General features: G+C 47.1%; 1 protein-coding gene across 1 annotated transcript; it reads left to right on the top strand.

The window, feature by feature from the left end:
• Positions 1 to 3,141: 3,141 nt before the first annotated feature.
• Rexo4 (REX4 homolog, 3'-5' exonuclease) lies at positions 3,142 to 14,070 on the top strand. Its single transcript, XM_031369459.1, has 8 exons — positions 3,142 to 3,618; positions 4,320 to 4,660; positions 6,869 to 7,006; positions 7,193 to 7,386; positions 8,550 to 8,638; positions 10,711 to 10,785; positions 12,111 to 12,185; positions 13,041 to 14,070. Exons 1-8 carry the CDS (start codon positions 3,421 to 3,423, stop codon positions 13,158 to 13,160), a joined length of 1,230 nt encoding a protein of 409 aa, XP_031225319.1. The 5' UTR covers positions 3,142 to 3,420; the 3' UTR covers positions 13,161 to 14,070.
• Positions 14,071 to 14,123: the final 53 nt, after the last annotated feature.

Here is a 14,123-nt window from a genome sequence, read left to right as displayed (position 1 = left end):
AAAGCACAATATTTCTTTGAAACAAAACAAACAAATTTTTTTAAATAAAGATTTATTTATTTATTTTACATATGTGAATACACTGTAGCTAGCTGTACAGATGGTTGTGAGCCTTCATGTGGTTGTTGGGGATTGAATTTTTAGGACCTCTGCTTGCTCTAGTCAACTCTGCTCGGTCAGCTCCGCTCGCTCAGTCCCTGCTTGCTCTGGCCCAAAGATTTATTTATTATTATACATAAGTACACGGTAGCTGATTTCTGATGTACCAGCAGAGGGCGTCAGATCTCATTTTGGGTAGTTGTGAGCCACCATGTGGTTGCTAGGATTTGAACTCAGAACCTTTGGAAGAACAGTCAGTACTTTTACCCACTGAGCCATCTCACCAGCCCCACAAAATTTTTAAAAAGAAAATAAGATGAATATTGACATCACAGGCTACAAGTGAGTAAAGATCCCAGTTCCGCTGGGAGGTGGTGGCACATGCCTTTAATCCCAGCACTTGGGAGGCAGAGGCAGGCAGATTTCTGAGTTCGAGGCCAGCCTGGTCTACAGAATGAGTTCTAGGACAACCAGGTCTATACAGAGAAACCCTGTCTCGAAAAACAAACAAACATCCTGGTTCTAGGGAGTATAGATGCAGAGAGAGTACTTGTGTAGTATGTATAAAGCCTTAGGTTTGATAGCACCAACAGAAAAATGAAAATAAATAAATCCCAGTTCTACCATAATAACTATGTGACTTTGAACACATTATTTAGATTTTTCTGATCTTCTATTAATCCACCAGTAAAAGTATTAAAACAGCTATTTCTGTAGGTGCAGTAGTACACACCTTTAATTCCAGCACTTGGGAGGTAAAGACAACTCTTGAGTTTGAGGCTAGCCTGGTCTACATAACAAGTTTCAGGCCATTTGGGCCACATAGTAGGAACATATCTAAAAAAAAAAAAAAAAAAAAAAAAAAAAAAAAAAAAAAAAAAAAAAAAAAAAAAAAAAGCCACTTCATGTATTACTGAAATTAAATAAATCAAAATATGTAAAAGTAGTTGTCAGGCTGGAGAGATGGCTCAGTGGTTTAGAGCACTGAGTGCTCTTCCAGAGGTCCTGAGTTCAATTCCCAGCAACTACATGGTGGCTCACAACCATCTGTAATGGGATCTGACACCCTTTTCTGGTTGTGTCTGAAGACAGCAACAGTACTCATATACATGAAATTAAAAATAAAAAGTAGTTGTCATACAGTAAATGGTCAATAAATAAAAGGTTTGGTACCTCCAAGAGGTCATACCCAGAGGGCATTCTGGGTGTTTTGCTTTGTTTTGTTTTGTTTTGTTGGTTTTTCAAGACAGGGTTTCTCCGTATAACCCTGGTTGTCCTGGAACTCACTCTGTAGACCAGGCTGGCCTAGAACTCAGAAATCCACTCGCTTCTGCCCTCTGAAAAAACCACTGCCCAGCAGAGGGCATTCTGTAATGAAAATTGAGTAATCATAAAATATTTAAAAGAACCTGTGTTCAACCAGATGGTAGTGGCCCACGCCTTTAATCCCAGCACTTGGGAGGCAGAGGTAGGCAGATTTCTGAGTTCAAGGCCAGCCTGGTCTTAACCCTTCATGTAGTTGTTAGGGATTGAATTTTTAGGACCTCTGCTCGCTCTAGTCAACTCTGCTTGGTCAGCTCCGCTTGCTGAGTGGAGTTGAGAGTAAGTTCCAGGACAGCCAGGACTACACAGAGAAACCCTGTCTCAAAAAAAAAAAAAAAGAACCTGTGTTCTAGGCATATATTGCCTTAAGAAAATAAAACAAAACAACCCTCAAAAAATTTGATTTGATTGATTCTAGATCTCAAACTACTACAGACAACTAAGCAAGTACTAAATTTACAATTTACAAAACTTCATTTCTCTCTTAGTCACCTAGTCAATGAACTCATCTGGATTCCCTGGGTCTTTAACTTAAGAGGGAGAAGCATGCCAAGGGTGTTTGGCATGTACCCCATCACTACCATGACCACCACTGAAGGGATTCTGGCCAGCTTGAGATGGTCAGCATAGCTCCAGCAGGCCTTGCCCCTCTCCCCATTCCCTCTGCTTTGCTAAAAGCCATCCGACTACATTCCTAAAGCTAGCCACCAAGGTGTATCCCCTTATTTGGCCTCTTGAGGCTGACTGCCAAAGTCCAGCTATCAAAGCAGTGAAGACTAGCAAGGAAAAACCCCCTTTGACTCACATAATTAACATGTCCAATTAAAAATTAAACACCTCATCCTTTGTACCTTCATAAACTGCCAATTTCCTATGTGCCACTCCTGTTTCCTCACTATCCAGAGGTAGTCCTTATCCCCCAGGACAAATAAAATTTCCTTTTGATCCATGATTCCCCAAAGAATGACATCCTGGACTCAAATAGTACGTAACCACAAAGAGTGTTTTATTCTGCAGAAGTCCAACATGCTGGGGTCTCCCATTACTAAGATAGAGAGACCACCAAGTGAGTTCACGGGCTCATTTTAAAGCACATTGGAAGTCGGGGTAGATGAGCTTTCTCTTACTCTATAGGCATTCGGAAACCATTATCTGGGTAAGAAGGCTGGAGCCTGGATTTTTTTCTACTAGTAATTAACTTGGCGGGACTTCCCCAGTCCTTAGGCCTAGTCTCTTTAACTGCCAATTTGAAGTGCTGTGGAATCAGCCTACCCTTCTCTGTGCTGAGAACTTGGTCTTGGGGGTCCTGAATGGATACTTTTCCTAACAACCACCACCAAGTGGCTCCCTAACCTTCCTAAGTGGTCTGTTGTCTTTGCTGCGTATCTCTAGGCAGAGAAACCCAAGGGTAAAACAGACTGTGACAGTCTCATCTGTGTTAAGTAGAGCACTGTCAGGGTCAAGAATAGATTGCTGGTCATTAACACAGCGACTAAGAAAAAATATATATACATTATCACAATTAAATTTTGCTTTATCATTATCGGACACTGTTGGCATGCCTTTGTAGCCAGCAAACCAGAGGCGTGGAGAAGGGTGCAGAGGACAACCGACACAAGCCTCGCCTCCGCCACTTCTGTACTCCCGTGAGTGCCACACCGAGAGTAGTCCCCCAGCCTTTTTCTGGTGTCCCAGCGTCTCCTCATTGGCGCTCTTTTGGGATACCAGAGCTGGCCTCCCATCTGTCAAACTCTAGGTAGCCAACCGCGGCGATGCTAGCCAGGGCGGCCAGCCCGCAGTGCTAACTAGCGGTCTAGTCGCCGAGTCCGCATACGTGCGGAACCAAAAAGGCAGTCTCAGTTTCTAGCAGGTCACGAAGAGAAGAGCAACCTGGGCTACCGCACGCGCTGTGGAGGCACGCTTGCCTTCTAAGGGTTTGCTTCCACGATCGGCGGAGTCGGAGTCTCTTCCCTGCTTGCTCGGGCTGCGGAGAGCGAGATGAAGACGAAGGCCACCGCGCCGGTGCCCCAACCTGGGCCTATCAGGAAGCGCGGTGGGAAGAAAGCCAAGAAGAAGTTCAGGAAGCGCAAAGCGCTGGGAGGAAGTAGGACTCCGGGAAGCCTCCCGGCAGCTGTGGCAGGCCGACCGCCGAAGGCCCCAGAGAACTTTTCTCAAAATTGGAAGGCGCTGCAAGAGGTGAGACAAGCGACAGGCCACCTTTATCCAGAACTTTCGGTCAGGTAGCCACAGACCCCCGAAGGAGGAATGGATGTTGCTCTCTGCTTCATTCAAATTCGTTTTCTCAATTATAAATCACATATCTAGGTTGTCACCCTGCCAACGTCTTAAACTATGTCCCAGAACTCTGGCCCAGACTGCTCTGGAACTCATGTAGCTCAGGGTATACCCACACTAGTGGTTGACTTCCTATATTAGGTAGCTTCCCCACCCCCACTCATCAATTCTTGCATACTAGTTAGATGCTTCTACTGCCTTTGTTTCTTAGGTGAGGAAATTGTGATACACAACTTACAGGGTTTGAGTTAAAGAAAGTCACATAGCATGTAAACAGTAGAACTGGGATACTGAGCATGCCTGCGTTCACCGTTGAGCTCTAGGGAGTCTTCTGGAGTGTATGTCATGGAGCCTCAGTTAATAAGAAACACAATAAGGAATTTCTTGGGCTCCATAACAACACCCCACCTTGTTCCTTAGTGTGAATTTTCCTATCTGGACACCCAGGACCAGCCAAACCCTGTGGACAGTCTGCATGGGAAGCATGCGGATGATATAGATGTGCACACAAGTTTCTTGAATCTGTGATATGTCAGTTCTAAACTAAATGTGGCTTTTAAAAAATAATAACTGTGGCTTATATTTAATTTTGATTCCATTAGCTGCTGAAACAAAAGTCACAGACCCCAGAAAAACCTCTTGTCTCTCAGATGGATGACAAAATTCATTCCCAAATAATCCAGCAGAACAGAAAAAAGGCCTCAGATGAATCAAAGGGAGACAAGAAGAGGACAGAAAAAGATAAGACCGCTAGGACTTCTGTTACATCAGCACCTAAGGACAGGAAGCCACTGGTACCTCCCACAGATACCTCTGGAACAGAGCAGAAGAAAGGAGCCAAGAAGAGGACATACAGTGATATTTCTTCTCATCAAGGGGATGTCAAGCATAAGTGGAAAGCGAAGGAGGCAGCTGTCATCTTGAATCAGCCCGTGCCCACTGAGTGAGTATCAGCTCTGCTGTGGTGCCTGGAACATCCTTTGCTTTTGGGTCCACAGGAACGGATGATCCGGAATGCTCATGTAGCCTCCACTGTCTTCACCACCGCTATTCGGCCCTAGTACAGTCTTCTACCCAACCCTGTGATGTTTGTTCTGTTTGTTCGTTCATCACTTGTTTCTCCTAGAGTGTAGGTTGCTAAAGGCAGACCCTATTATACAGTTAATACTGTGTTTTTGGGCCTCAGTGTAGAGTTTGGCACAAGGTAACAGAGCCAACAGAAACTTGTCATGATGTGTGCTGGAACCAGAAGGGCTCCTGTGAAAACCAGTCCTGCCTTTTTTGCCAGTTGATGGCTTTGGATAGGTTTCTTTTTTTTTTTTTTTTAAATAATTATTTTATTTCATTTTTATGTGTATGAGTACACTGTAGCTGTACAGATGACTGTGTTCGATCATGTGTGTGGCTGCTGTTGATCTCAGGACCTCTGCTCAGGCTCGCTCCAGCCCCCGCTCGGTCTGGCCCCCCTCACTCCAGCCCCACTCGCTCCAGAGTAATTTTCTGCAGCTGTCTTCAGACGCACCAGAAGAGGGCGTCCGATCTCATTGTGGGTGGTTGTGAGCCACCATGTGGTTGCTGGGATCCGAACTCAGGACCTTCGGAAGAGCAGTCAGTGCTCTTACCCGCTGAGCCATCTAGCCAGCCCCTGGATAGGTTTCTTGCATCCTTTTTTCCACAGTGTGGTCATCTGTGTAATTAGGGGGACTGAAGTGCACCATGTATTGATTGCTTAGTGTCTCTTGCCTACTAAATGAGCACTGTGATAACACCTTACCTGACAGGATATGCTTAGAAGGGAGCTTAGCTTCCTGCTGCCTAGGCTTTTCCTGCCATCCCTGGACTCTGCAGTGGACGGCATGGGCCCCAAGGGGAAGGAGAACATCTCCTTGGGAACTGGTATGGGAAGTGTGTTTATGAGAGTTGTGCCAGGTCAAGCTAAGTAAGCCCATGACAGGCTGCAAGATACAGCTGCTGAAGGGTAAAGGGGTGTGAGTTAACTGCTTCTACTGAGTTGTATAGGCAGGCTGGATTGGAGAGGCTGCAAGGCCCCTCCCTCCTAAGGCTGATAGAAATGGGGAAGACACACATTTACTTTAGCATTTGTGCGTGTGGTGGGGGTGGTGGGGGTGGGGAGGGTGTCAGGGTATCCTAGTTAAGAAAGTTATAGCTGGGCGGTGGTGGCGCACGCCTTTAATCCCAGCACTTGGGAGGCAGAGGCAGGCGGATTTCTGAGTTCGAGGCCAGCCTGGTCTACAGAGTGAGTTCCAGGACAGCCAGGGCTATACAGAGAAACCCTGTCTCGAAAAAAACCAAAAAAAAAAAAAAAGAAAGTTATGAACAGGAAGCATGAGGCCCATCACTTGAACCTTTTTGAGTAATGATACCAAATACCCTGGAATTCACCAGATAGCCATGAAGCACCCAATATCAACTCTCTCTCATTCTCAAAGTGTGAACAGAGTGCAAGGCACGGGTCCCTGTCTGCCATGCACTCCTCCTGCCTGTGTTTCTTGACCAATAACAAACCTGTCACATGCTTCTGTTTCACATTCTGTGTTTCATCTGAAGTTCCTAAGTCTTGGATAATAGATATATTTGCAAATTAAAAGAACAGTGGTGAGGGCTGGAAAGATGGCTCCTCTCCTATAGGCCTGAGTTAAATCTCCAGTTCCAGAGATTCAATCGATGCATGCCCTCTTCTGGCCATCAGGCACCAGGCATGCAGGTGATAAACACAGTGCATGGGTAAAACACGCATTCAAATAATAAAGGAAAGAAAGGCAGGGAGGTGGTGGCACATGCCTTTAATTCCGACGTATAAAAAGACAGACGGATTTCTGAGTTTGAGGCCAGCTTGGTCTACAGAGTGAGTGCCAGGACAGCCAGGGCTACACAGAGAAACCCTGTCTCGAAAAAAACAAAAAGAAAAAAAAAGAAGAAAAGAAATAAAGAATAACAGTAAAAGGAAAGCGTGACAGCGGGTTCAGCTGGACTGAGTGTGAAGGGGGAGCAATCCTGGCAGCCATTATGGTGGTGCCCCTCACTGCTAGCCCTCCTGCTCCTCACACCCTACCTGGTGGGCAGAGGTCCTTTCAAGAGGCATCCAGTGCCTGGGTCTTTTCACAGCCATGCATTCTCATCTTTGTCTCAGGGAAGACATCTGGTTTGATGATGTGGATCCAGATGATATCGAGGCTGCCATAGGCCCAGAGGCAGCCATGTTGGTACGGAAGAGGCTGGGGCAGAGCAGGAGTACCATCTCCCTGGTGAAGGAACAAGCCTTTGGAGGGTAAGCTGAGCTCTGGCCATAGCTGCCGGGAATGTTACTCCTTCTGGGCTGGGATCACGGGAGGAGGAGCAGGTATTGAGCCATGACTGCCCAGGGGGGTCTTAGGGGTACAGAATGAGGCTTGGCTCACTGGCTTAGAATCCCAGCCCATGATATTCATTACTCTGGGGCCTTTGGTTCCCCCAGACTGACAAAAGCCTTGGCCCTGGATTGTGAGATGGTAGGCGTGGGTCCCAAAGGGGAAGAAAGCATCGTGGCCCGTGTGTCCATCGTGAACCAGTATGGGAAGTGTGTTTATGACAAGTACGTCAAGCCAACTGAGCCAGTGACTGACTACAGGACAGCCGTCAGTGGGATCCGGCCTGAGAACCTGAAGCAGGGTATGACCGATGTCTATAAGATTTGAGTGTGGTAGTGTAATAGTAGGAGGACTCATTGCTCTTCTACTTCCCTTTTGTGTTCCGGAACTTGGCATGGCAGGGGTCCTGACACTGCTTACCTCTTCCCTAGAGTAGCAAACTTCGCAGGTACAAAAGGTGCCTTTCCTGGCTGTTTGTGTCTTGTGCTCTGTTGTGTGGCAGTAGGGAATAAGCTGGAGTGAGTGTGCTGGGATCAGGAGGGTGTGTAGGCTACATGGTAGGAGCTGGGACGACAGATCACGGGCTCTCTTTGGGAAAATAGTACAGTAATGGCAGAGAGGCCTCCAGCAGGATCCTTGTAGTCATGACGTTGAGAACAGGGTAGACGTCAGAAGACTGGTTCTGAGGCAGGAGCTAGATGGGGAGGAAGCTGGAAGAAATGAACCAACATAGGAGAGGGAGGCTGGGTCTGATTTTTAATAGGTGAGGACATCTAGGATGCTAGAGCCTGCCTCCTAAAGAGACCTGGAGACCACTAGGGATGCAACCTGTGGTCTTTTCCCCGTTCCTTACCACACATTGCCTGTTTGCTTCTCCTGGTACCCATGGCCAACAAAGTGACTCTGTTCCTTAAATCATGGGCTGGCCAGCAGCTCTTTCTTTCTATCTCAGAAGAGAGGCTGGTCCTTTAGGTCTGAATAGAGTTGGGCAGTGAAGTGGTTTTGCAGCCCATTCTAGTAGAGGTGCGGGCAGGGTAGTCCCCAAAGGATGTCTGCTGGAAAAGAGCAGCACAGTAGACCCGAGGGTCCATGCAGCCATGTGGCGGAGGTCCAGTCATGAGAATGTGTCCCTGAGAGTCTACATGCTCCTGGACTTCTAGGTTAGCAGCAGTAGATTGCTAACTGGTGCCAGTCCACTGACTGTGATTGGCTTTGAGTGGAGCTCTTGTCTTTTTTTCTACTGTCCCCAGAAGTGGGAGCAGAGTACAAGGCACAGTGGAGTCCCTCCTAGCCTCTCTACTTCCCTGGGAAAATGGACACTTCTAGGGACCTACCTCCCACCACAGCTTTGTATATCATGAAGGGCCTGACCTGTTGTTATCAGTCTGGCCAGGGATGGAAGGAACCTCCCATAGAATTTTGGTTAGCTATGTGTTGTTAATCATTTCTTCACTTGGTTTTCAGGAGAAGAGTTTGAAGTTGTGAAGAAGGAAGTGGCAGAAATGTTGAAGGGCAGAATCCTGGTGGGGCATGCGCTACACAATGATTTAAAGGTGCTGAGCTCTTCCATGTGAGCCACACACAGCCTTACATCCCTGTCTTTAAAAGCACCACTCTGGGGGCTTTTCCATTTTGATTTTTTATCTTGACTTGGGATTTCTCTAGGAGTAGTGTTAGGTACCTGAGGTGTGGCTGTGTTCGAGAGACCACATTGGATAGTTTTTGGAGTTCTGACTACATTGACGTTGCAGATGGTCTGCTGTCTAGCTGTGTGCTCCATGGCCAGAGACAGATCTGTGCACACTGTCAAAGCCCTAGGGTTCTTGATAGGTACCCAGTTTATATCTGGGCATTGCTGTGGTTGTGCTGGAAGCCCACCTAGCCTGGCTTGATTAAATGGATCACTAAGTTCACAAGCAAACTGCTGCCTGGTCCATTTGAGGGTGCAAGAGGAAAATGGGAGCATAGTTGACTTGGCAGAAGGGACACCTCTGTTGTCACCTGGTGTGGTAGACTCCAGAGACAAGGTTTCTTAGTAGCCCTGCTGTCCTGAAACTCACCATGTAGAACAGGCTGTCCTGGAACTCAAGAGATCCACCTGCCTCTCTGCCTCCTGAGTGCTGGGATTAAAGATTACTTATTTTTATGTGCATTGATGTTTTGCCTATCCTGTGTGACAGTGCCAGATCTCCTGGGACTGGTGTTGTAGACAGTTGTGAGCTGCCATGTGGGTTCTGGGAATTGAACCCAGGTCCTCTGAAGGGTTCCAGAGCATCCAGTGCTCTCAACTGCTAAGCCATCTCTCCGGCCCCAGGACTTTTATATTGCCAGGCATCAGAGCCTTGCTGGGTACCCTAGGAGTTTACACAATGTAAACAGTCCTGTTTAATCCTTTGAGGAAGCGGGCTTTTGTGGGTAGCAGAGCTGAGTGTTAAGGTGCTGGGAGCAGGTTCCAGGAGAGCAGTGGGTATGCATTCAGATGACTCCTCCACTGCTCCTCAGCACCGCAAGTTTCTGAGTTGAATGTCGCTGCTGCTTCAGCTGTCCCTATAGGAAAGGAACTGGATGGGCATGTGTTTCCTCAGGGTGCCACTCCAGCTAGTCACCTCCTTTACAGGCTGGCTACACAACCAGCCAGTTAGGTGATTGAGCTTAGAGGGCTCTACCCAGTGCTAAGGCATGTGACATTTAGCTTCTGCCCTTTTAGATTCCTGCTGATTAGACAGTGGACATTGTCCTTCCTGGATGTGATCTGTAGTGCCACTGTATTCATGTGTTTCAGGAACTTCTAAATGGGAGTTAATTCTCATGCAAATATTTGGGGCTAGAGATGTATGTAGCTCAGTGGCAGAATGTGTGTTTTGTGTGTATAGGGGCTGGGGTTTCATCCCAGCGCCAAAAATAAATAATAATAATAATAATAATAATAATAATAATAATAATAATGTGTTCCAACAATTAAAAATTAACCAAAGTCACCTGCTCACCGATATGAGTCACCTTAGAGAAGACTGCCCCGGGCCACACCTGCCTCCTCTAGTGGGTCACTTTTTTGGATCATATAAGTTACATTGCAGGGTGAGCTGTTAAATTTCTTTTTTTTTTTTTTTTTCTCGAGACAGGGTTTCTCTCCTGGTACTCACTCTGTAGACCAGGCTGGCCTCGAACTCAGAAATCTGCCTGCCTCTGCCTTCCAAGTGCTGGGATTAAAGGCGTGTGCCACCACTGCCTGGCGTGAGCTGTTAAATTTCATGTCTTGCTTTCCCATGAAAAACCAGCTCAGAGGAGTTAGTTGCAGGTTGACTTTTTCTCAACATCATTGATGTCAAGATTTTATTAACTTTTCTTTTTTTTTGAGACAGGGTCTCACTGTATAGTCCTGGCTTGCCTTGAACTCACAAGAGATCTACCTGCCTCTACCTTCAGAGTGCTGGGATTAAAAGCATGCATCACACCTGGTCAAGATTGGTTCTGAATATTGGACATCACCTTAAGTCAGGGCAGTTAGTTTGAAAAAGTGCTTTTTTTCTGAGTGGTAGCAGCCTGTGGTGCCCTGTGAGGTGGTATTTGGAACAGGGGTCCATTGTTGCAAACTGAAATGGGGATACTTGTCATTTTCTTCTAGGTTCTGTTCCTTGACCATCCAAAAAAGAAAATCAGGGACACCCAAAAATTCAAACCATTCAGGAGTCGAGTAAAGGTACGTAATGGATGAGTCTTAGGCCATGACCAGTCCCTGGCTCTGACCCCTCTGGCTAAAGGGATTTAGTTTACTTTGGTTTCTTACTTGAACCTTTAAGAATGCTGGTCACAGAAGTCTGGCAACCTGATTTTGATCCCTGGAACTCCCATGAAGGTTGTCTTCAGACATGCCTCAGTGGTTAAGAGCACTTGATACTCTTCTTTTTTTTGATTTATTTATTATTATACACAAGTACACTGTAGCTGTCTTTAGATGCACCAGAAGAGCACTAGAAGAGGGCATCAGATCTCATGGCGGGTGGTTGTGAGGCACCATGTGGTTGCTGGGATTTGAACTCACGACCTTCAGAAGAGCAGTCAGTGCTCTTACCCGCTGAGCCATATCACCAGCCTTGCTACTCTTGCAGAGGACCTGAGTTCAATTCTCAGCACTCACGTCAGGTTACTCACAATCCCTGTAACTCCAGTACCAGGAACCCTGACATCTCTAGCCTTCTCAGACTTTGCAATTATGTGCACATGCCAACATACAGCCAGACATGCCTATGTATAACTAAATAATAAGAACTAAAAAAAAAAAAAGAAATTAAGCCAGGTGTAGTGGCGCACACCTTTAATCCTAGCACTAAGGAGGCAAAGGCAGGCGGATCTCTGAGTTTGAAGCCAGCCTGGTCTACAGAGCAAGTCCCAGGACAGCCAGGGCTACAAGGAGAAACATTATCTTTTTTTTTTTTTTTTTTAAGATTTATTTATTATTTTATAAGTATACCGTAGCTGTCTTCAGAAACACCAGAAAAGGGCATCAGATCTTATTACAGATGGTTGTGAGCCACCGTGTGGTTGCTGGGATTTGAACTCAGGATCTCTGGAAGAGCAGTCAGTACTCTTAACCACTGAGCCATCTCTCCAGCCCCAAGAAACCCTATCTTTAAAAAACTTCCTGCCGGGCAGTGGTGGCACACGCCTTTAATCCCAGCACTTGGGAGTCAGAGGCAGGTGGATTTCTGAGTTCGAGGCTAGCCTGGTCTACAGAGTGAGTTCCAGGACAGCCAGGGATACACAGAGAAACCCTGTCTCGAAAAAACAAAAACAAAAACAAACAACAATAAAAAAAAACCAAAATAATTAAAAGCACTCCACCACTTGGAGTATTGCCAGCCCCCAGCTCCTCTACTGGCTAATGAGCGATGTCATAAGCATGGCAGGCTGATGGTTGCAGTCCTGGTACCACAAATACTCCTGGTGAAATGCTGGAGCCAGCTCTATCCTCCTTGGGCAGAGCCTGTGGAAGTGACACATTCAGTGGTATTCTTTTCTCTACAGAGTGGACGACCGTCTCTGAAACGACTTTCTGAGAAAATTCTGGGGATCAAGGTCCAACAGGCAGAGCATTGTTCAGTAAGTATCACTGGGTAATAGCCCCTGACTTTAACACCTAGGGATGTTTCACTTGACCACAGAAACAGGAAAGGACCCTAGGCAGAACAGGTTTACAGAATGTTGTTATAGCTTAAATATTTACTTTTTACTTGAACTCAATACAAAGAATAATATAAGGATTTGGAACAAAATTCACCAGTCTAATGGAAGGCTCTTTGTATACTTCCAGCTACTGACTAATACCTGAGGTGGGGACTTCATGGTAATGAGGCTTAGCTGATTGGAGAGAGGCCAAGGAGGAAGGAGAAACAGGTCACTCTTGGCAGAACTGACTGGTGCCCCAGGAATCACCTTAAGTGTTTCTAGTGCCATTTGACTTCCCACTAGACCCAAGCTCTGAAGGGTCCCACTACCCCTCCATTTCCACACTGATGACCTAGACTCCGGCATGAGGGCAGAACCTCTCCAAACCCTAGCAGAGGTGCTTTAGGACTTTGTGATTTGAGGTTCTCAATCCCAAAAGGTTCTCCCGGCCAGGCAGTTGGCTTCAGGAGAACAGGCTCCCCTGTGGTAGCCCTGACTCCGAGCCCTTGTGCCTGTCCCAGCTGTGTCTGCTGTGAAGCTCTCCTGCTGGGGCTCTCCCTTTCTGCCCTGTAAATAGTTGAGTCTGAAGCACAGGAGTCAGTTTCAGATTGCTAAAAATGGTGCCCTGACCACTTTGTATGGTTTTCTCCTTCACCGCCCTTCCATAGCCACCCAGGGAGGCTTTGCAGCCTCAGTGCTGTGGCTGTCATGACGATTCAGTAGCTGTCTGAGGCCTGTAGTCGTGTGTGTTCACTCGCTGAGTGGCTAACATTGCTGTCTGTCACCCAGGTCCAGGATGCCCAGGCAGCAATGAGGCTTTACATCATGGTGAAACGGGAATGGGAGAGCATTACTGTAGACCGGCATGCTCCAGCCGCCACTCCACAGCATTGCAGCGAGTATGCTTAGCACCATCCTGCTGCTGTCGCCACCACCCTGTCCTTCAGTGACTTCTCAATCCAGTGGCAGTGGGGATGGGGTTATGAGGCCTGTCAAGTCTATGCCCAGCAGGGACTCTTGTCTCTGGTGAGCTTTTTCAGAGCCATGGCTGCAGGCCTGTGGCATGTGAGCTGCTGGGACGTCCTCCTGAATGACCAGGGCCTAATACCACACCTGTGTGTCGAGGTAGACTGGTCAGGTACAGGGCAGAGGTCAGAGGTGTAGGTTCAGAGGAAGGAGAACATCACTGGAATGATGAGAGTGCTGCGGAGTCTGCCTGCTGACCACCTGTGCTACCACTTAACAATGAGTGTAGCTGGTTTCAGCCAGGGCACTCAGCACCTTCCTTAAGGAGCAAGAAGTGTCTTCTCTTGCAGGTAAGGGGATAAGCTCTGCTGGACCTAAGGGATCCGGGCTAAGGGCGTTCAGTCTGCTGCAAACCAGTCTGGCCAGCACAGCAATTGTACCTTGAGGACTTTCAAAGCTACTGGGCTGGAGGTACTTTCTCACCCCTTTGTCCTTTGCTTGGCCTAAGATGCCAATGTCCAGTAATGTTTTCTCCAGACAGTCGCTGGGTGAGCCTTGGGGCATGGGTACACTCAGAGATCTAAGATCCTACCACCTGGAACAGTGTAAGCAGAAAGGCCATCTTCCTACTGTCCTGCCAGCAGCTCTTCTGGCTAGCAGCAAGTTCAGAGTGACCAATGAACTTTATGGACTTAGCTGACAACTCCTAGAACAGGTGCACCCACACATATGGTGACAGATGGCTGCTATTAATGCAGCTGTGGACTGAGGTGTGGCTCAGAGGGCACTTCACTATGTATAAGACCCTAGGGTCCTTTCCCAGCACTGTCAAAAATAAATGAATGGATCAAAATGGAGTGTGTGGAAGTTCAGTTTTTTCCCATCTAGAATTTTCTGAAGCTCTGC

The sequence above is a fragment of the Mastomys coucha genome, unplaced genomic scaffold (assembly GCF_008632895.1).
Source record: "Mastomys coucha isolate ucsf_1 unplaced genomic scaffold, UCSF_Mcou_1 pScaffold15, whole genome shotgun sequence".
Taxonomy (NCBI): domain Eukaryota; kingdom Metazoa; phylum Chordata; class Mammalia; order Rodentia; family Muridae; genus Mastomys; species Mastomys coucha.
Note: the sequence above shows the minus strand (reverse complement) of the source record. Positions and strands in the feature narration are given on the sequence as shown.